The 21552-nt window shown below is 52.5% G+C and overlaps 2 protein-coding genes across 2 annotated transcripts in view; both read left to right on the forward strand.

Annotated features, from left to right (window-relative positions):
- Positions 1 to 20279, forward strand: part of TRIO (trio Rho guanine nucleotide exchange factor) — a 227662-nt gene extending 207383 nt beyond the window's left edge. The window contains exons 46-56 of the mRNA XM_047730524.1: positions 272 to 449; positions 2657 to 3480; positions 7492 to 7739; positions 9532 to 9670; positions 10688 to 10715; positions 10919 to 11081; positions 11345 to 11466; positions 12740 to 12818; positions 14731 to 14931; positions 17164 to 17302; positions 17920 to 20279. Of these exons, the coding sequence (XP_047586480.1) occupies positions 272 to 449; positions 2657 to 3480; positions 7492 to 7739; positions 9532 to 9670; positions 10688 to 10715; positions 10919 to 11081; positions 11345 to 11466; positions 12740 to 12818; positions 14731 to 14931; positions 17164 to 17302; positions 17920 to 18468 (2670 nt within the window). The 3' untranslated portion in view covers positions 18469 to 20279. The remainder of the gene's footprint in view (positions 1 to 271; positions 450 to 2656; positions 3481 to 7491; positions 7740 to 9531; positions 9671 to 10687; positions 10716 to 10918; positions 11082 to 11344; positions 11467 to 12739; positions 12819 to 14730; positions 14932 to 17163; positions 17303 to 17919) is intronic.
- LOC125100361 (uncharacterized) lies at positions 12832 to 14723 on the forward strand. The gene is made up of 2 exons (XM_047730523.1): positions 12832 to 13727; positions 13916 to 14723. Exons 1-2 carry the CDS (start codon positions 13209 to 13211, stop codon positions 14306 to 14308), a joined length of 912 nt encoding a protein of 303 aa, XP_047586479.1. The 5' UTR covers positions 12832 to 13208; the 3' UTR covers positions 14309 to 14723.
- Positions 20280 to 21552: the final 1273 nt, after the last annotated feature.

Genomic DNA, 21552 nt, shown 5'->3' on the forward strand with positions numbered 1-21552 from the left:
TCTGTGACTTTGACCACTCAAAGTCTTATTTCATCTCTAAGAAATCCTAACACTATTTGTCTTCCTGGGACTGGCCTATTTCACAAAGCATGACATCCTCAAGGTTCATCCACGCTGTAGCATATGTCAGCCTGTGCTTCCTTTTTAAGGCTGAGTAATACCCCATCCCTCGTTCCAGAGACCACATTTTCTTTATCCATCAATCAATCAATGCACACTTGTGTTACGTTCACCTTTTGGCCATTGTGAATAATGCTTTACTCTTTTTAAGGTGAGTTGCCTTTGCCTGGAGGAAAATGTGGAAAACGATCCGTGTAAATTTGCTCTGACATCGAGGACGGGTGGTGTGGTGGAGACCTTCATTTTACATTCATCCAGTCCAAGTGTCCGGCAAACTTGGATCCATGAAATCAACCAAATTTTAGAAAACCAGCGCAATTTTTTAAATGGTAATGTATGTTCTGTTACTGGGTGGGTGTTTTGCTGGAGGTACACCTTTCTGTTTCTCTTCTCTCTCCTGCTGCGTCCTGCTCATGATGACCAGACAGAGTTAGCCCAGACTGTGTTTCAGGCTCTGTCCTAACAAGCACTTGTGTGTTACTTCAGTTCCTTTTCACAACGAACCCTGGTGGCAAGTACCGGTGTTAGCCCGCTTTACAGATGAGGAAGCTGAGGCGCGAGGTAGGTCAGTAAGTTACTTAAGGTCCCACAAATTCTTTGTGGCAGAGTCAAGGTTCCCAGCAGGCCCTTGCCCTGGGCACGTGTCAGGCACGTGTCCACACGGCCTCTCGCACCATATGTGCCCTGGAGCCCTGTCCTGGGAAGGGAGTGCTTGAGAAAGACTGAGGCAGCAGACAGAAGTAGACACAGATATTGTAGACATGCTCCAGTGCACCTCGGAAACTTGCTTTTGCTTGCATTGCTTTTTCATACCTCCCACCTCCCGTTAGAAAACAAGACCTGTAGTTTTCCTTCCCAGCTTCCATGACATGAGTGATGACAGGAAGCTGCAAAGCGCCTTAGGGGCTGTGTCTTCTCCACAGGAGGGTGACCGTACTGACCTTAAGGTTTAGATAACTCCTCTGACTCGTTTTGTGGGTGACCTGCAACTGCCTCCTGCTTCCCTTGTTGATGGCCGACTCTGACTCTGCATCTAACTGGGCCATCACTGATGAGCTCTGAGAATTTGGCCGGAAACTAGATAACTCACTTAATGCCTTCTCTTTGTCCCTTTTCTCCATGTCCGTGTTCTCTGTGCCCCAGTCCAACAGGATGTTGTCATTTCTTTGTCACCCTAAAACCACCTTCACACCTGCATGATGTTCAAGAGTCACGAACACAGGCATTCAGTGCAAAATCAAGGGCAAGGCAGGTTGGGACAAGGCGCGGCCAGCTGCCTGGTAGTTAAGCAAGACTGATCGTTTTTTACACCTGTGGTTGGCTACAGGGGGCTCGTGGAGGTACGGGGACCATCCCTGTGAATGTAGGAAAAAGTTCTGCCGCCATGACAGCCAGTGCAGGCTGCAGTGACGCGTTGCTTGGTCATCCATAGCAGGCGGGCGTTGGGAGGGCTCGGTCAACTTTTACATCTTGAAAATAAAATGAACTGCCTCCCAAACTGGAAGCCAGAGTATTCCAGGCTGTGAAACTGTACTAGATGCTCTCAGTCTATGGGAAGGACCGATTCCAGAGGATGGAGCACCATCAGGAATGGCCTGGGAGCTCTGGACACGTGACACTCTTCCCTCTTGCCCCTTGTTCCAGTAAGAGGCCATGGCCAGGACAGACTTAGTAAAATGTCACTGGGCTACAAAATGCTTGTTCCCACCTGCCTGATGCCTCCCAGGCAGGAAGGGGTTCTGCCTAATTGCTTTATTTCTCAAAGGTTTTAACGCTTCGAAAGTTTGTGTTCATAATCTCCCCATATCTTATTCGGCACATTCCCTTCAGTTTCCTGCGGATAAGCACGTACAAACTCAATTGCCGGAGGGGGAGATGGGACAGCTCCATGACCCACGGGGGTCTTTGTGGAGCTGTTTACCATCCCTTGTTTCTTGTGCCAAATCTGCAAAGCAGAGGTGGTCCCTAACGCTGCCATCCTGCGAGCCTGCAGGGAAACCAAGGGATTCCTTAGCTCCCAGCCGGGTTCTTCTTTTCCTGACCTCTCGGGTTTAAAGAAGACCTTTATAGCAGCTGGGCTGAATTTTCCCACTCTGTGGGAGCCGCTGCCATCTGGGATTCTCCCACACGGGCAGTTGGCCTCCTCCACCAGGAACTCTGCTCGCTGCTCCCAGGCTGTCCCAGTCGGCACCACGCTAGTCCTCACACACTTGGTGCTTCCTCAGTCTTCTCGGCCACAGCCACTCACACAGGCGCACCTCCCATACACGTAAGCTGTTCATCGACAGACGAGTGGCGTTTAAGACCTTTGCCTTTACTGATGGATGGTGTCTGTCCACTGCTTCCAGGATGGGTGGGAGCTTAAAGGTCATCGTGGTTAGAAGGCTTGGGGATGAGCCCCCACTTGCCTGGGGAAGGGGGCATTCAGGACCAGAATACCGTTTCCGTGAGATCCTGTGCCTTTCTCCTTTGCCCCCTGAGGATGTTTTGCTTGGTTCCCTGACAATCTTTTCTCTGTGTCTCTCTTGCTTTACAGCCTTGACATCACCCATCGAGTATCAGAGGAACCACAGCGGGAGCGGGGGTGGCGGCGGTGGGGGCAGCAGCGGGGGCAGCGGTGGCGGCGGGGCCCCAGGCGCCGGAGGCGGCAACCCCAGCACTGGCCCCGGCAGCTGCAGCGGCCTCCCCAGCTCAAGCAGAAGCAGACCCTCCCGGATCCCCCAGCCTGTCCGACACCACTCCCCCGTGCTGGTCTCCTCTGCAGCCTCGAGCCAGGCAGAGGCAGACAAGATGTCAGGTATGTCCACTCCCGGCCCTGCACCGCCCCTTCCCGGCAGCAGCCCTGCCCCGGAGGCCGGCCCTGGCCAGCCCAGCCGGCACGCTCCGGGAGAGCCTGAAGGCCCCCAGCAAGACTCCGAGCACATCCCCAAGATGAAGGTGATTGAGAGCCCCAGGAAGTCCTCGGGGAGTGCCGCCGGCGCCAGCCGCGATGCGGACGCCAAGGAGGCACGGGCCAACCAGGAGGACAGCCGCTCGCGGAGCAGCCTGGGCTCACTGCCCCTAGGAAAGCCCAGGCCCGGGGCCGTCTCGCCTCTGAACTCGCCTGTGGCCACTGCGTTTCCTTCTCCGATCGGCAAGGAGCCCTTTCCCCCCAGCAGCCCCCTGCAGAAGGGGGGCTCCTTCTGGAGTTCCATCCCTGCCTCTCCCGCCAGCCGGCCGGGCTCCTTCACCTTCCCGGGGGACAGTGACTCCCTCCAGCGGCAGGCACAACGCCACACGGCCCCCGGCAAGGACACGGACCGCATGAGCACGTGCTCCTCGGCCAGCGAGCAGTCCGTGCAGTCCACCCAGAGCAACGGGGTAAGAACGCCTGGCAGCCTGCGCCCGCCCGCCCCACTGCCTCTGTCCCGCCAGCTCTTCTAAACCTCCCCGTGGCCGCTGCTCTCCTCCTACTAACTCCTGGCCCTCCGGCCGGCACCGTCTGCAATGGTCAGCTCTCCGCCCTGAGCCTGCGGACCAGCCGCCTTCTAACCCCTCCTGCCGCGGGAACAGCGCTGCTCTCGTCTCTACTAACTCGCTCCTTGCTTTGTGTGTGTCTCCTTAATCCGGGAAGCCAGACCGGTAACCTTCTGAACACAACACCTGTGCGTCTCTCACGCTCTCTGACCAGCAGAATATCTTGGAACTTCCTTTTTACCCCTGCTTTCCTCACACACGTTTTTTTTAGAGGGGTCAGTGTCCCTGCTGTTTACTTCCTATTTAAATTGGAATCTGTACACTTCAAGCTTTCTGCTCATGGCTTGGTTGTGCTCTTTTATGCCTTAAATTATCTTTGCAGCATTTTTGACTCCTCTGCTGAAAAAAAAAATCCCTCAAGAAAACTTCCAACAGCAACTCACAGCAAACTAAGCAGACAAAATGGGGGGAAGGAATCTCTCCAGTGGAAATACTTGCTTCCCCCAACTTTCACTCTGGAAGAGACTGCTGTAGGGCCTCTGGAGCCCGGGCTCCTGCCGGCGGCCGCGACCATCCTGCCTTCTGCCCAGCAGGGGGCGCGCTGCGGGCGCTCCGGGCTTCCTCGCCCTCCTCTTGCCCACACCTATGTTGTGTCCTCAAGCAGAAAGGTTGCTGTGGTGGGTTTCTCCCCCATTTTGTGGCTTCCTCACTATCCTACCCAGCTGTTTTCCTACACGGCAGATGGCCTGACCTCTAACACTTTTCCTAAAGGCATGCGTGAGAGAATAGAACTGTTCCAACGAGTGTATGTTTGATCGCTTTATAAATTTTTAAATACATTTCCCTAAAAGGGTCTGTGTCTCTCTTTATGAAAACAAATCTAGCTTTTGCATGTCTCTCTAATTTTTTCTGGACTTCTGTTAATGTCCTGTTTGGGTTGACGTGGCCTTCTCTTTTCTTCCTATTTGTTACGTATTTTGTTAAACTCAATCTTTATATTTAATTGAGGAAGAAATTAGGAAATGGGTCTTGGTACACTTACTTGCCCTTGACTTTTATTTGCTAAAATAAGTGGTCCAGGCAGGCGTCTGCTGCAGTGGCTGTGACCCGTGTCGTCTTTGTGGGTGCCTTACAATGACCTGGCAGGGTAGCCTGGCCCCCGGTTGGGTCTGAAATGCTAGGAAAGCAGGTGAGCGCCTTCAGCCAGAGGAAAAGAGGCAGAGGTCCGCAGGGATGCCATGCCTGTCCACATCTGGCTGAGTACTCGGGAGACAGGCCTGGCCTTACAGCTGAGACCCCTGCAGATTGGGGAATTAGGCTGGGGAACAGCTTCCGAGCTCCTCCTCACCTGGACACTCCCCTCCCGAGGATGAGGAGCGCTCAGAGTCTGTGCTTCAGAATGAATCTCAGCTGCTCCTACTCAGATGCCACGCTGGTCCCCGGGTCGCCTGAGAGCACGCACAACTCACCATCACCACCCGGCTCCCTCCCAGGATGCCCTGAGACAGAGGCACAGTCACAGGTGCCGTATGTATGTTTCAGCTTTAGGCTGCAAAAGTTGCTTCTCACTTTTTCTCAGGTGGTAGGTAGCCTGGAAAGGGAGATGCCAGTGTTTTTGAGGAGTCAGAGTGCCTTACGGAAACGCCCTGGAAGGCCAGGAAGACCACTAGGGGCTCAATGGGGATGTGAACATGTCCTCTAGGACTCTTACGTGTTCTGGTTAAAAGCAACTGTCGCCCTGCCCCATTTCTACCCAGTTGGGTCATCTTATCCTCCTAGTGGGTCAGCAGTGACCACCTTCCTTCTTGACTACTTCCACGGAGCTGTCTGCAGTCACAGCCGAGCAACTGTGCCCAACCCATGGCCTGGGTTCATCTGCTCCTTTCATGGGCACCTTCTGGAAAGTTCTGCTGAGAGCAGAAGTGGAGTGGATGAGGACCAACCCACATGGTGACTGTGCCAGCCCCCAAATGTGGATGCACAATCTGTCTGCACCTGCCCACTTGGCAGTGGTAGAAGTGCACCCCTGCCTTCGTCTCTGAGGCCAGATGGCCCACACACATGCCCAACCCCCCGTTCTGTAAGGGGGTGATAATTGTGCCAGCTGGGAAGGTGGCTTCGACAACTAAGGGAGACAGATTTTAAATGCCTGATACTTAGCTTGGCGCGTAGGGGGTGTTCAGAAAATACTGATAGCAATTATTATTGTGGCAAAATTATGAGAGAGCTTGGGATGCTCTGTGGCCAAAAGCAGCTGTGCCACATAAGTTGCTTTTTGTTTGCATTTTCCAGCAAATTTGGCTTTGTGATCTCGAAACTATTGGGTGTTGCTATATAAGTCAGAATAAAGTACATGCTAAAAGAATAAAATGGCATAAATGAATATGCACAGGCCGTAGCCTAACGTGGACAGCATGGGGACCCACGAGAAGCAGGAATCTGCAACAGACTCTCAGCTGAGACAGAACCAGAGCTTGGCACTCTGCTGCGTTGGGGCCAGAGTCCTAGCTCCGCACCCCAGAATCCTCCGCACACAGGCTTGTTAACGACGGCCCGACCGTCTGCTCCCGCGCATCTTAACACCAGCTCAGTAGCCCAGGACTGACAGGCACGTGGCAGGGTTGGCTGACGGTTGCAACCATGCCACCTGGGAGCTGCCCGGGGCACCCAAGAGCCCAGCAGAGGCTAGCATCCTCGGAGCCCAGGGGACCCGCAAGCAGCCAGACGACATCCTTGGTGGGAGCCTCTGAGGACAAGCTCTACCAGGAGCAGGGCACGACGCCCTTTCCCGCGCCCCACCTGTTGATAGGGGGCATTGAGCAAGATGTAGCTCAGGATGTGCCCGTGGTGTCAGCTTCCTCCTCCTCCCCTGGAACAAAAGGGTCACTTGGTACATGACAGCTGGGGACAAATACTGCCATTTGCCATTTGTGTTCCTTCTACTCAGCAGCTGACACCACTCAGCTTGTGGGCCTAGGTAGGTGGCCTTAAGAAACGATCTGTGTTTTACTCTTGCAGTCTTGCCTCATTGAGTCGCTGAATATGTACTGCGTGTCTGCTACGTGTCCGTCACTGTGGTGGACCTTAGAGACACACGGTGAACCAAGATACTGGGGCCCGCTAGGACTCCAGAAGAGAATAGGTTTTCTCATGCCAAAGGCTGTTCCCGGAGCTTGAGTCATGGGGCCAGCGGTGTCCACAGCTGCTCTGCAATGCTGTGTAATCTTTGTGTTCCCATGGCAACAGCACCTTCGGGACAGTTGAGTCGTGCAAGTTCAGGGCCGCTCACTGAGGGCCACATACGGCAGGCAGAGTAACTATCCATGAGAGCAGAACAGCACTGATTCCCTTTTCAGGTGTTCTTCATTCTTTTCAAAAGAGAAAGAGGTAAAAGTGATGAGGCTTGTCAGCAGCTTGTCAGGATCCTTGGACATGCGTTCTCGGGGAACGTTTTCTCTGGCAGACTTGGGGTCGCTCCATCATCCGCTGAGTCAGTGAGCTGAGGAGCTACTCTCCGTGGCCTTTGAATGTAATAATACTCTTTTAAATGAGCCTGGTAGTCCCAGTGACAAGGCAGCATGGCATCCACAGGAGGACTGAGCCATTCCTTGGAGGGTGCAAGGAAGATGGGATTAAGACAGTAGATGAAGCTCCCAAAAGCAAAGGGTCATCATTGCGGTGATTGAATCTAGATTGTTGTTTGCGTTGCTTTCTAGAAGAAATCCTGATTTTTAATGACCCAAAAAGAGGCACAAAGATAACTAAAGAGAGCATGGAGAGGAGGGCCGGTGCCTCCGTGTCTGGTGAGCCCTGCTCTGGGTCGTCACACTGCGGCGCGTGCTGACAAGCGAGTTCATGACATCAGATCTCGTTTCAGTTCCCCTCTGCCTCTTGTTTTGGTCTTTCCCGCTCCAGAGTGAAAGTAGCAGCAGTAGCAACATCTCCACCATGTTGGTGACACACGATTACACGGCAGTGAAGGAGGATGAGATAAACGTCTATCAAGGAGAGGTCGTTCAAATTCTGGCCAGCAATCAACAGAACATGTTTCTGGTGTTCCGAGCCGCCACTGACCAGTGCCCCGCAGCCGAGGGCTGGATTCCAGGCTTCGTCCTGGGGCATACCAGTGCAGTCATCATGGAGAACCCCGATGGGACTCTCAAGTGAGTCCCTGGCAGGCCAGCCGAGGGCCAGGGGGCCTGTGCGCGAGGGAGGTCTAGAGGCCCTGGGAGGCGGGAGGTCCAGCAAGAGAGCAGCGTCGTCGTTTGTCGGGGCGAGTTCATCTCTGCGCACAGTGTAGAGCCCCTGAGTGAGGACGGGGTGGCCCTTCATCTCTCAGACTTGTTCTGACAGGCTCTTTTAATAACCTCCATTTGCAAACAGCCTTTTTAAGCTACTAGGGTATTTACAATAGTACTATAGTCTCTGAAGGTCTCGGGCTGGGGATGAGGATTCCCCAAGGACCTCTAACTCCTTAGCTGGCTATGCCGAGGGTGCAGCCGGGCAGACGCTCATTCCGGGAGCTGCCGGTGAACATCTGTGTGGTGCCATCACCATCACGCCTCACCTCTTCTAGAAGGTTCATTCAGTTAAGAAATGACCAGTTTTGCTGTATTAAATTTTTTGTTTTGTTTTGTTTTTAAAGATTTTATTTATTTGACACAGAGAGATCACAAGTAGGCAGAGCAGCAGGCAGAGATAGAGGGGGAAGCCGGCTCCCTGCAGAGCAGAGAGCCCAATTGTTTTGGTTTTTAAAGAAAACTGAATTCAGGTGCTGGTTTAAAACCCTGCCCTTCCCTGAATCTCTTTGACCTGTGGTAGGGATCAGCCCAGACCAGCAGACCCAAAGGCAGTGTGGCAGTGGTCGTGCTCCTCTCCAAGCATGGAGGACCCTTGTCTGGGTTCGCAGCTCAGGCTGGCCCGCATCCCAGCACCACCCTTCACCTCCAGGTTTGGACCTTACGGTCCCACAGGGAAGGGGCCTTGAGTTCAGGCTACAGAGAGCCTCTCCTCAATCTCTTTGTCCTGTTTCTCCTTGATAGGCATGTTTTATTCTAGCACATTGTTCAAGATTCCCGTTTTGTACTTTGTTTTATCAAAGAGTGTTTTGGGGCCTTATATTAGGGTTCTCCAGAGAAATAGAACCAATAGGAGAGTAGGAGAGAGAGATATTGTGTGTGTGTGTGTGTGTGTGTGTGTGTGTGTGTGTGTTTTCCAGGGAGGAAGCAGGTAATGTAAGGAATTGGCTCACACAGTTATGGAGACTAGGAAGTCGGAATCTGCAGTGAGGGCCGCAGGCTGGGGACCCATTCTGCTGGAGAATTCCCTCGTGCTCAGGGAAGCCCATCTCTTTGTTCTCTCAAACCTTCAGTTGATTGGAGGGGGCCTCTGGTGTTGTGGAGGGCAGTGTGTTTTAGTCTACCAATTAAAATGTTAATCTCATCCAGAAACACCCAGAACAATGTTTGATCACATTTCTGGGCACCCAGTAGCCCAGTTAAGTTGATACATAAAATTGACCATTACCAGCACTTTGGTATTTTTAATCCTCAAAAGTGAAGAGCTGGGCGCCTGGGTGGCTCAGTGGGTTAAGCCGCTGCCTTCAGCTCAGGTCATGATCTCAGGGTCCTGGGATCGAGTCCCACATCGGGCTCTCTGCTCAGCAGGAAGCCTGCTTCCCTCTCTCTCTCTCTGCCTGCCTCTCCGTCTACTTGGGATCTCTCTCTGTCAAATAAATAAAATCTTAAAAAAAAAAAAAAAAAGTGAAGAGCTACTTTCCCTTCTGATGGTTGAAACCCACAGGCGGGTTTCCCTCAGCGGAGCTCACTGGTGCCAGGGAGCCTCAGTCACCCCAAATCCTTAAGTGGGCTACTCAGCTTTTCTCTAAGGCTTTCAGGAATCGCTTGCTAAACATTCGAAAGATGTAACACTACCAACATGTTATTTTCCCCCTAGGAAGTCAACATCTTGGCACACAGCACTCCGTTTAAGGAAAAAATCTGAGAAAAAAGATAAAGACGGCAAGCGGGAAGGCAAGTTGGAGAACGGTTATCGGAAGTCGCGGGAGGGGCTCAGCAACAAGGTATCTGTGAAGGTGCGTATGAGCATCTCCAGGAGCCTTGGCCATCCTTGCGGGTAAGCGGCAGGGATGGTGGCAGCCCAGAAGCCTGCCACATTCATTGCTGGGGCAGCGGCGGGGTTGGTGGCAGCCTAGGAGCCTGCCTCATTCATTCCCGGGGCAGTGGCAGGGCTGGTGACGGCCAGGAGCTTGCATCATTCATTCCCAGGGCAAGGCTGGTGATGGCCCAGGAGCCTACATCATTCATTCCCGGGGCAGCAGCTGGGCTAGTGGCGGCCCAGGAGGAGTCGTGGGCCTGGCACCTGGCCTCACTTGCCGCCATCTGCCTCCCACCATCACCTCTCGATGCCCTGTCGGCAGCTCCCGCTTTGTAGAGGGCTGGCGGGGACCGTGCTCCCGGCACAGGTGCGCATGCGCGTTTCCAGTCGTCGGGTACCTGCGTCGCTCACCAGTGTACATGTAGCTTACGAAGAAAGCTGCCAGCCGCCCTGGTGATGCAGAGCCAGGTTCTCCCAAGTACACCGTGTGAAGCAGCCGTGGCACTGACTTCCCCAGTTGCCCGCTGTGCACTGCCGGGAAGTGACTGGAGGCTGGACGCCCAGGCTCACTGGCTTTAGCACGTTTCCTCCGTGCTTGCTTCGGTCAGCTTTATTCCCGTCCGACTGCCTTAAACCTAGCTGGGGGGTGCTTGCTTACACAACCCTAAGGGGACTACAAGGGCTCAGGTCAGGGTACTGGCCGCTCTTCAGAAGGAAGGGGCCCAGGGACCAGCCGAACCCGGCCCACTGGATGAGGAAAATGGACATTTCTGAGTTCAAGAGGCTCTTTTGTGTTTGTGGGCAGCAAAACAACAACTCGCTGAAATTTGTATGACATGAGGCTTTTGAGAGCCCTTAAAGGCAGTGAAAATGTGCTCTGTTTTGAGACCCACATAAGTTGTATTCCTGTTCATCTGTAGCCTGGGAATTAAAGTAACATATCTCAAAGCAGTTCATGTTTCTGGCCAACATCCGTGTGCTTTTTCCTTTTCAGCTTCTCAACCCCAATTACATATATGACGGTGAGTTCTGTTATCTTATTCCTCTGCTTTTGCGTAGTGTAGGGTCTATGGGGCATGTTGTAGAACACTGGTGCATAACCTGGGGAGCAGGTTTTCTGGGGTACTAGAGCATGGGTGACAACTCATTCTCATTCTTGCTGGGATTGGTGGGTGTGGGAAGGGAGCCAAGGATGACAGGTGTCAGTGACTCCTTTCTCTGGCAGTTCCCCCAGAATTCGTCATTCCCTTGAGTGAGGTCACGTGTGAGACAGGAGAGACCGTTGTTCTTAGATGTCGAGTTTGTGGCCGCCCCAAGGCCTCGATCACCTGGAAGGGCCCTGAACACAACACCTTGAACAACGACGGTCACTACAGCATCTCCTACAGGTGAGGGTGGATCTCGCTGGCAGTGAGCATGACCTCCATCCACTGTGACCACCACAGTCCACCCCTCACTTGCCCTCTGTACCCTGACGCTGCCCACAAGGGAGCATTTCATACCGGGGTGTGCAAAAAAATTAAAATTCCACTGAAATTCCTTGTCAGTGTTCCTCTGTCATTTTCTGTGACCCCAAAGGAGAGAGGGTAGGGGTGGTCACTGGGGGAGCTGTACCTTTGTGACTCACAGTGTGCTGTTCTCTATGTGGCAGTGACTTGGGAGAGGCCACTCTGAAGATCATCGGCGTGACCACAGAAGATGATGGCATCTATACATGCATCGCTGTGAACGACATGGGTTCAGCCTCATCCTCAGCCAGTCTGAGGGTGCTGGGTAAGCGACACCCCTGAGCCAGGGGCACGCATCTTCCCAGACTCTCAGATCCAGAAACCCCACCCCTGCGCAAACACACTCAAGAGGGTCTGAAATATTGGCAGTAAGTCACTTGTGAGACCTTCCCAATAAGAGCTGCAAGTGGCAGACCCCAATGTCTAGGGTGTCTCCGGGAGGTGCACGGTGCAGGCCACTGACTGCAGGCCCTGGGCATCCGAGCAGCCGGTGCCAACCTCCAGGTTGGAACATGGTGTGTTCCATCTTACAGTGCTCAAAACACATTTTCGTATCTGACTTCTCTTTTACGTAGTTGCTCAGTTGACACTTTGGCTCTGAGGGAATGTCCTATAGTTGGTTTCTCGCAGACTGTGGAAGGAGAGGAAGGAGCGTGGCTGAGGCCTGGCATACTCTGTGCCTCACTGAGACCTAACAGCATCCCTCCTAGGAGCGCAGGGCAACCACAGTAGGAACCGGTGTCGCTCCGGTCTGAAGCCCTTGCTCTGTCCACAGCCCAGCAAGGCCTTGTTCTCTCTTCTTGGCCGGACCGTGAGCTCCTGGGGGCAGCTCCTCTTAAATTCCCACTGGTTGCACTCACCTGGGTACATACTTAGTAGGCGACACGTACCTGTTGGTTTGTAGCTCTGGTTCCGCAGAAGCCAGCCATGTGCTGACATTGCTGTGCATCCTTCAGCTGCCCGGCTCTAGGAAACTGCTTCCAAGAGCAAAAATAAGAATCTGACCTAAAAGGTGTATTGAGTCCGGGAGCGCCCTGTGTGTAGACAATGAACAGAACTGGCTTAGCATTTTTATCCCATGTGTCTTCACCCCAGCTATTTTAACCTCATTAAACCAGAGAAAGGAAATGATCTGATTCTTGGATCATGACACAAGGAAGAAAGAGAATCTTGAATTTAAAAGGGAAGAATCGCCAGTGTTCTAATTTGTGAAAGATGTCACAGAAACTATGCAGGTGATTTTTGCTTTGTAAGAAATCAGTAGCAGAAGCTAAAGGAGCTTAGGAAGGTAGAAGACTCCCACCTTGGAGATGCGAGTGGGAAAATAATGGGAAAGGAAGCGTGTGTTTATTTCTGTCCCGTGAATCCATCTCTTTTCTACCTAAGTCCCGGCCTGCGGTATGTATTCACGCTTCCAGCGCAGGTCAGGTGCTCGGTAGCTGCATGTGGCTGCCATATTGGACAGCGCAGGCCTGTAGACTTCTTCCCAGGAAGCGCCACATAACCCAAGCTCAGGGGAGATGATGCTCTTTTTGCAGGTCCAGGGAGTGATGGGATCATGGTGACCTGGAAAGACAACTTTGACTCCTTCTACAGTGAAGTGGCTGAGCTTGGCAGGTATGAAATAAAACCCAGGGCCCCTCCCAGGAGAGCAGAGTGTATGACATAACGCTCTGTAAGAGTAGGCTGATAAGATTAGTAGGGAATTTTGCCACCAGTTAGAAGTTACATGAATTATATTTGAAACATAATCTGTAATTGCCTTTTGATATTTTGATATTTGATATTGATATTTTGAGGGAGTAAAGATGTTTTCAGCTTGGGTTCCAAGAGAGAATTAAGGCCTAAGCCATAAACCGTCTGTTGATGTAATGACTTAACCCTCCTGCTGTGCCTCCAGGACTGTGCTAGCTCTGTCCGGTCCCTGGGGAAGTCAGAGGAGAGTCGCTCAGACCCTTTTTGGTTGACATTTAATTCTCTTGGGGAGTCCCAGTTGAGAAAGGCTGAATGGGATCTTCAGATTGGAGGTGTAGATTGGAGGGGCAGGGTCCTTCCTCCTGCCCAAACAGAGAGAAAGAGGCTGGTTCCCTCCACAAGGGGCAGCCAGGCCTGGGTCGGTGGCTCAGAAGTGTCCTGGCCCCCAGGCAGGCTCCTTCTGACTTGGCCCTGCTGCCCGTCCACACAGCACTTCTCCACGTGCAGGGTCATGACCCATGTGGTGAGAAGGAGGTCAAAAGCATGCCAGCTGAGCTGGTCTCTTTTAAAAAGCTTTCCAAGAAACTGCCCCAGCAGCAGCCTCCTACAGTCCTATGGCCACGGTGGCCGTGCACCTCCGGGTACCTGCTTGCTCACCCACTGGTATGTCAGGCTGACACGCCCTCGCTTACCCCTGCTGCACCAGACACACACTTACTATCACTTCTGACACATGTGAATGATCAGGCAGATCTGTTGGTTTCTCCTGGCCTCAGCTGGCTGGGACGCTGGGCCTCTCTCCACATAGACGTCCACACTGGGCTTCCTCACGGAAGCATTTTAATGGCAGAAGCATTTTTTTTTTTTTTTAATTTATTTGACAGAGAATACAAGTAGACAGAGAGGCAGGCAGAGAGAGGAAGGAAAGCAGGCTCCCTGCTAAGCAGAGAGCCCAATGTGGGCCTCGATCCCAGGACCCAGGGATCATGACCTGAGCCGAAAGCAGAGGCTTTAACCCACTGAGCCACCCAGGCGCCCCTGGCGGAAGCATTTTAAGACAGCAAAAGCAGAAGCTGCAAAGCCTTTTAAGGCCCAGCCTCAGAAATCCGCAACCACACTTCCTCAGCATTGCGTGGGCCTACAAAACCCACCGGCCAGGCCAGATTCAACACCAGAGAAATAGACTGTGCCTCTCTGTGGGAGGAGTAGCAAGGTGGTGTGGCCATTTCAGCATTTATTTACAGATTTACCTCTATTCTTTGCTGTCCCCGGTGCTCCCAGAGTCATCATCGGTAGTAGGCTCGGACTCGAGGTCCAGGACCCTATCATCGAGGTCAGGTCAAGGTCTTCTGAGCTTCTTGGGTACGGCTTACTGGGTAGAGCTTCAGAGGCCGTGGGCTATCAGTGGGTGACCAGACCCACACACGCATCCCTTCTGAAAGGAGGGGGCATGAGGTGACTGGAGCCACCACGTACAGCTCAAGCTTTTTGACGTGGTAAGGAAGGTTTTCCGTGAGAGCAGAGGTGGGGGCTGCCTGGTAAGCCCCATGGTATCACCTCTGCCACTTCCAGAGGTCAGGAGGGCACGTGGCCTGGCCAGGTGCAGGGTGAGGAAATGGAGCCTGCCTCCAGGAAGGAGAAGACACCGTCAGTGGCAGAGGGGCTCGGAGACTGGCGGGCTCCCTCGGGGTCACTCTGAGCCACTGCTCCTCCATGAGTGCCCAGGGAGAGCAGGGCCTACAGACAGGTCTCCAGTCCATTTAGGTTAGCAGAGTCTTTTCTCTGTGACATACTCAGAGTCCTCTGAAAGTGACCTTCTCAACCTGTTTTCCAGGGGCAGATTCTCTGTCGTTAAAAAATGTGATCAGAAAGGAACCAAACGAGCAGTGGCCACTAAGTTTGTGAACAAGAAGTTGATGAAACGTGACCAGGTCACCCATGAGCTTGGAATCCTGCAGAACCTCCAGCACCCACTGCTTGTTGGCCTCCTTGATACCTTCGAGACCCCCACCAGTTACGTCCTGGTGTTGGAAATGTGCGTATGCACCCACTGCCCTCCCCTGTTCGTAAGCCTCAGCCTCAACCTTAAGTGATTTTACTGTTGTTTGTTCTCTGAGACAGAAATCAGGATTTCAGGATCCATATTTCCTGTAGTGTGTGTGTATGTGTATGTGTGTATGCCTGTCATCAGAGAACACAGTTCTAGAGCTTTCCAATAATAGTAGAAAGAAGTACAGTCTTCAGCACATACTGTTCAAATGAGGGAGCAGTGAGCCCAGCATCAAAACACCTCAGCACCACCCGGGTTCCCAGGCTCCCCGAGGGGCCAGGCCCCTGAAGACTCCTGCCCCTGCAGGAGGCACCACATGGCTGCTGGGGGCCCGGGAGCCTCATGGCTGCTGAGTGGGCTCCTTAAGATCTTGCTCATGTCCGATGCTTTGGGCCTGCAGTCCTGCCCCTCGGAGCTCTGGCCCACTGCAGGACAGTCGGAATGGGAGAGTGCGATGCACCTTGCGCAGAGAACGTCCTTGGGAAAGGGGGTGGGCCTCTGGCCAGAGCAGCCCCCAGTCCCATGGGGCTCAGTGAGCTCAGTGTGCCATCCCGATGAACAGTGCACTCACTCATCTAAGGAGCAAGTGTGAAAACTGTGACCCAAGAGCTGTGATCCTCAGTTGAGGGCCATTTGCCTCCCCCCAGGGGACATTTGGCCATGTCTGGAGACTTTTGTGGTGTCACAACTTGGGTTGGGGGTGCCGCTGACATCTAGAGGGTAGAGGTCAGGAGTGCTGCCCAACATCCTGCAGGGCCCGATGGGCCTGCAGCGGAGAATCACCTGTCCCCGAGCAGGTACCCGGGTTGGGAAGCCCACCCTAGAACATTCTCGCCTCTCTGAAATATCTTGGCATTGAGCTGTGTTTAAATTCTGTTCTGTTCTGTTCTGGCTGGAGATGCTGGGTGTCTGACAGCTACTGCTCATTTGGGGATTTTTTAATGAGAACTATCCTAAAGTCCTTGTCAGAAATCAACAAGACTTCCATTTCTGGCTGAAAATTTTAAGTGTGTTCAGTTGCCATTTCTTCTTAGTGGAAAACTGAATGGTTTAGTCTCACTGTACTGTTACTAGGATTTCTTTTCATAACCGATTTCTCTCATCCAAGTACTGACCAGGCCCGACCCTGCTTAGCTTCCGAGATCAGACGAGATGGGGCGTGTTCAGGGTGGTATGGCCGTAGGCTCATAACCGATTTCTACCAAATTCTCCTCAGTTCCTCTTTGTTACCCGACAAGTGGCTGATTTTCCGTTTAGTTCCTGTTCCACAGACAGCGGGCAGCGTAGCCCGGTGTTCAGAGAGCCTGGGGCCAGAGCGCCTCGCTGCAGTGCTGGCCTTCCTGGGTGGCTGCTTGGCCTTGGGAAGGTCGGCGTGAGGATCTAGCGAATTGACAGTAAGCATTTAGTCCCTGGCCCATGGGCAGCGCTGCCTTCAGTGGCTTTCCCTGTCAAAGTCATTGACAGTAGGAAGCCTTTCGAGTCCAGCATGAATCCCTCAGCATCCTTGCTCCCGCTTCAGGAAACGGGAGCTCTGCGGACGTTTTGATCGAAGGCGCAGTTTCAGATCACAGGTCCCAGAGCTGGCGGCGGCGAGCTGGGGAAGGGCAGCCCTCCAACCCAGGTCGTGAGTGAGCGGGAGATCGAGAGCAGCGGCAGCAGGTCTTACTTATAAGGGGGCGGGGCCGAGGTCACTAACTGGTCACAGCTCCCCTCTGAGTGGTTGTTTCCAGAGGCACCCAGGAAAAGCACAGCGGGAACTGGGGTAAATGTCCAGACCCCGGAGGCGTGCGGGACAGCCTGTCGTGCTGTGGAACACCCAGGCGGCAGCTCCCAATGGCTGTCTTCTCAGCACATCTTGAGGTCTGCCTCTTTGCTTACGTTACCTCATGTGGCCTTCCCTTTGCCCGTCTTACAAATGACGGAGCGAAGGCTCAGGGAGGTGTGTCACTTCATTCCGTCCTACAGCAGGTGCCTGCAGAGCGCCCCTTCCTCTCCCCTTCCCCGCCACCTCTGAGGGCTGGGCACCCTTGTTCCCCGCTCACATCCATGACGAGGTTGACCAGCAGTCCCGCTCGATACGGTCCTGCCCATAGGCAGAGGTGTGCTGCTGAAGCATCAGCCTGGTAGGATGTTACCAGCAGGCACAGACAAGCTGGCTGTTGCCTCTGAAGTGACCCAGCACCGTGACGAGTGTTGCACACATTCCTGCCTCCACAGGGCTGACCAGGGGCGTCTCCTGGATTGTGTGGTGCGATGGGGAAACCTCACCGAAGGGAAGATCAGGGCGTATCTGGGGGAGGTTCTGGAAGCCGTCCGATACCTTCACAACTGCAGGATAGCACACCTGGACCTGAAGGTTAGTGGGGCTCTTGGGGCCAAGGCCAGCGTGTCTGACCATGGCCCAGCCACCTGGCTCTCAGGGGCCTCCTCCCAACCTCCCAATGTGTCCACTGCGCCAGGCCAGGAGGCGTGGGGGGATTGCGGACCTACAGGAGGAGGTGGATAGTGGGAACCCTGATATCTAATCTCCATTTTTAGGATTTTGCTCTCAATGATATAAACAGTCAGTAAAGTATAAGATAAACATTTGAGATCTTCACACATTTCATGAGGTTCCAGAAAGTTCCTGTGAGCTTTGTGAGGCTGATGTGGGACTGGGTCAGTGGTAGCTGAGAAAGGAAGGTGACTTTTACTATTAGAGCCAGGAGTGCCAACGAATGCCCAGCTTCCTGAGCCAGCATTCTTCAGCACGGTGCCTTCATGCTCACTTGCCGGGAGGGCTGTCTGCGAGGAGGGGGTGGCATTCCCTCTGTGTCGTGCCTCCTCCTCCTCCTCGGACTGCACGCTTGGAACCGCCTCCCGTCTTGTGTGGGATGCTTTCTTCAGGTTGACTTCGTGGATTCCTGGTGCCCATTCCACGTAAGCTTGAGATGGGGATTGATGGAAATGACTATTGTCTTACCTGTCTTCTAGCCTGAAAACATTCTGGTGGATCAGAGTTTGGCCAAGCCAACGATTAAACTGGCTGATTTTGGAGATGCTGTCCAACTCAACACGACCTACTACATCCACCAGTTACTGGGGAACCCCGAGTTTGCAGCCCCTGAAATCATCCTTGGGAACCCCATCTCCCTGACCTCGGATACATGGAGTGTCGGAGTGCTCACATATGTGCTTCTCAGCGGCGTGTCCCCCTTCCTCGACGACAGCGTGGAGGAGACCTGCCTGAACATTTGCCGACTAGACTTTAGTTTCCCAGAGGACTGCTTTAAAGGAGTGAGCCAGAAGGCCAAGGAGTTCGTGTGTTTCCTCCTGCAAGAGGACCCTGCCAAGCGTCCCTCGGCTGCGCTGGCCCTCCAGGAGCAGTGGCTGCAGGCAGGCCATGGCGGTGGCAAAGGGGCGGGCGTCCTCGACACGTCCAGACTGACTTCCTTCATTGAGCGGCGCAAACACCAGAACGATGTTCGACCTATCCGTAGTGTTAAAAACTTCTTACAGAGCAGGCTTTTGCCTCGAGTTTGACCTATCTTGAAGTTCTTTCTCATTCTCTTTCACCTGCCAATCAGCTGTTAATTTGAATTTCGAAGAGAAACACAAACCAACAGAACTGATCAGCTGCCGTATGTTCATCGTGTGACACTGGGCTCCGAGCGAGCTGTGCTCGGGAGCGCCTGGGACTCGGGAGCACGCAGTGCTGGGGTGGAGGACCTTCTCGCACACTCTCGTGAGCGGAGACAACATTGCTGTATCACAGTCTTTTATTCAGGTTTCTGCAAAAAATAAAAAGAAACTTTTTTAAATGAACATGAATAGAATTTTGCAAATTTAACATTTTCCAAGATTTATTCAAGGAAACGAAATGCCTATGTTCAACCACTGGTGTTCACGAACAAAACAGATGGCGGACCCCTCCGGGGAGGACTCACCTTCATGGTGGCCGTCCCTGCGGCATCGTCCAGAGCTCGGGGTCCACCTGGCTCTGAGCTTTCCCAGCTGCCGGGTCTGCGTGCATCTTGCTGGGACGCCAGACTGGGCTCCTGAAATGTGCATTCAACCTCAGACTTTTGCATAAAAATAGAATGAATCGTTCTGCTCTGATGAAATGTAGGCCTTACTTGTATATAAGACTGGTCCTGCCTTCAGTCTGTCATTTCCCCTCCTGCCTTCCCTCCTGCTCCCCACCCGCTGCCCAGGGCTTCCTCTGGGGGAGGTCTGGGGGCTCTGCCCATCCACCCAGGACATCAGGTTGGGTCCTGCCCTGAGCCCCAGTAGTCACTTCCCCGTGTTCCCCACCCCTCCAAGCCGTCAATCAGATTGTTGAGCAGTATACAGTCAGATGAAAATACTGTAAATGCACTCATTGGGGTTTTGGGTTTGTTTTTTTTTGTTTGTTTTATTTCATATCATGTGCAATGTTGTGGCTTTAACATTTTATGCAACTATTTATGAAGACCTCTGTTGTACCTGTAATAAATATATAGAAAAAGCACATGCTTCGTACAGTGAGCTTTATGGTTTTGTGCGTGTGTCGGGGGTGGGTGGGGGGAGGGGTTGTAGCCCTGTGCCATCAGTTCAAGGAGATTTAACTCTTCGTGAAATTTGTCAGTTTTGAGGACTGTAAAAAGTGATTTCATACTCTGAATATAAAACTGGATAATAGGGTAATGTTTTAAAATTTATTATGCTATTATTCAGAATGCCAAAGTATTATTTTTTTTTTCCCAAAATCAGTCTGGACATTTACTACTTTTTAGACTTTTTGACGTTCAACTTTCTGTACAGAAATTGGCTGGATTTTGAGCTTTTGGTAAGAAATAAAAGCCAACTAAGCCCTAGCCACCCTGAGGCCTGCATCCGACGTCGGTGTCATTGGCAGATTTCACGCCACGGTGGGGAGGCCTTGGGACATGCCGTGGGGCTTCTGGGCACACTTGCATTTTTCGGGATGTCCTTTTTCCTTCGTTGTGTGAAATGCACAAAAGAGAGCAGCCCGCGTCCCCAGCCGGCCAGACACCACAGTCTTGAGCCGTGAACTGGCCTAGTTCAGCTCTGCCGCTTCCAGTGTATTTTATTTATTCCTTTGTTGGGTTTTTGTTTGTTTCTTGTAAAATTGTACAGAAACTTTTTAAAAGAAATTGGATTCAAAACTGGATGTGTATTCGTAACCTCACAACGTTTATTTGTGTATTGTTTCTTTTATTCAGTTAAGTTTTTACATTATTTTGCATGTATATTTCTTTGTACAGAGACCTTACATGTTTACACAGTATGATGTGATGTAAATATTTTATTTTGCCATCAGTTATTTTAAAAAATTAAACATATTTGCCTGATTTTTGCGTTAGGCCTTTTATTTAAATTGATCACCATGGAATTGAAAAGAGAGACATCACTGAGGGAGACTCAAAGATTGGCCTCTCCTAGGTCTGGTGGGGAGCTGAAGGGGAGAATGTTCTGGATTGGGAATCCACTGTACAGAGCCAGAAATGGGAGTTGGTGAGGGGCCTGCAGATTGGTTCGCAGAATCCAGACTCCAAAGACAGTGGTGCGTAAATCAGATTTCAAGGGTGTGTGGTGGGGCTGCACCTCGTCCTGGTCAGTATCGCTGAGGTCCCCCACTTCTCAATGGACACACGAATCGAGCAAAGGGAAGAGCTTTGCCTCCTGGCCACAGGAAAGCAACCTAAGGTTCAGATGGATGGAAGAACGTGAAGCACTTGAGTTCGAGCGTCCGTGTTCGGAACAGACCCCCCCGGTGGTGGCTGGCCCTCAGCACCCGCCCCAGCAGCTGTGGGGTCCTGGGGCACTTGTAAAAGGCTTTATTATTCCTCAGTTCTCTGACATCCTGAAGGTCGGGCAGGTGTGAAAGGACAACATTTGCGCCGAGGCCCTAAGTCAGGGAGGGCGTGAGAAGCTCACCCGCCCAGAGATGGGTGCCGCCTCGGAGTCAGCGCGGCCCGCGGCTCCGGAGGCTCCGGAGGGCCAGAAGCACGAGGTAGGCTCTCCTGCGCGGGGCGAGGGGGAGTGGCCGCCTCACCACAGTGCAGACCTCAGTAGCGAGACTGGGGCAAGTGGGGGTTTTCTTGTCACCGGACACTTGCCAAAGGAAGTCGTTACGCCTATAGGACTAGCCAAGCATTCTCCCAAGTGAAAAATGGCCTGTGGTGATCACTACCTAGATTTTTTTTTCCCCTCAAAAACCATGATGCTTTGTATTCTGCATGTTAGCATTTATAAATCCGTAAAGCCCAGGGATTCCTTTCAGCTCTAAAGGGAAGAAACGCAGTATTTTAGGAGAACACATGCTGAGCATTATCTTAAATTCAGGATATCAGACTGTCTTAAACCTCTGGAAGGAGAGATCCTTTCAAATGTACTTTTTTGGGACATGAATTTGTGGTCACTGCCCAAAACAAAAAACAGAACATTTCCACTATCCCCCAGAGTCCTCATGCCCCTTCCCTGCCAGGGTGATTGCTTTTCTGATTTCGAACGTTCTGAGGTTAGTTTACCTTTGAATTCATGTAAATACAATCACGTAGAATGTACTTTTTAAAATCAAGCTGAGCTTTACCGTGAGATCACCGTAGATGTGCCTGCAGTGAT

Source organism: Lutra lutra, chromosome 5 (assembly GCF_902655055.1).
Source record: "Lutra lutra chromosome 5, mLutLut1.2, whole genome shotgun sequence".
Classification (NCBI taxonomy): domain Eukaryota; kingdom Metazoa; phylum Chordata; class Mammalia; order Carnivora; family Mustelidae; genus Lutra; species Lutra lutra.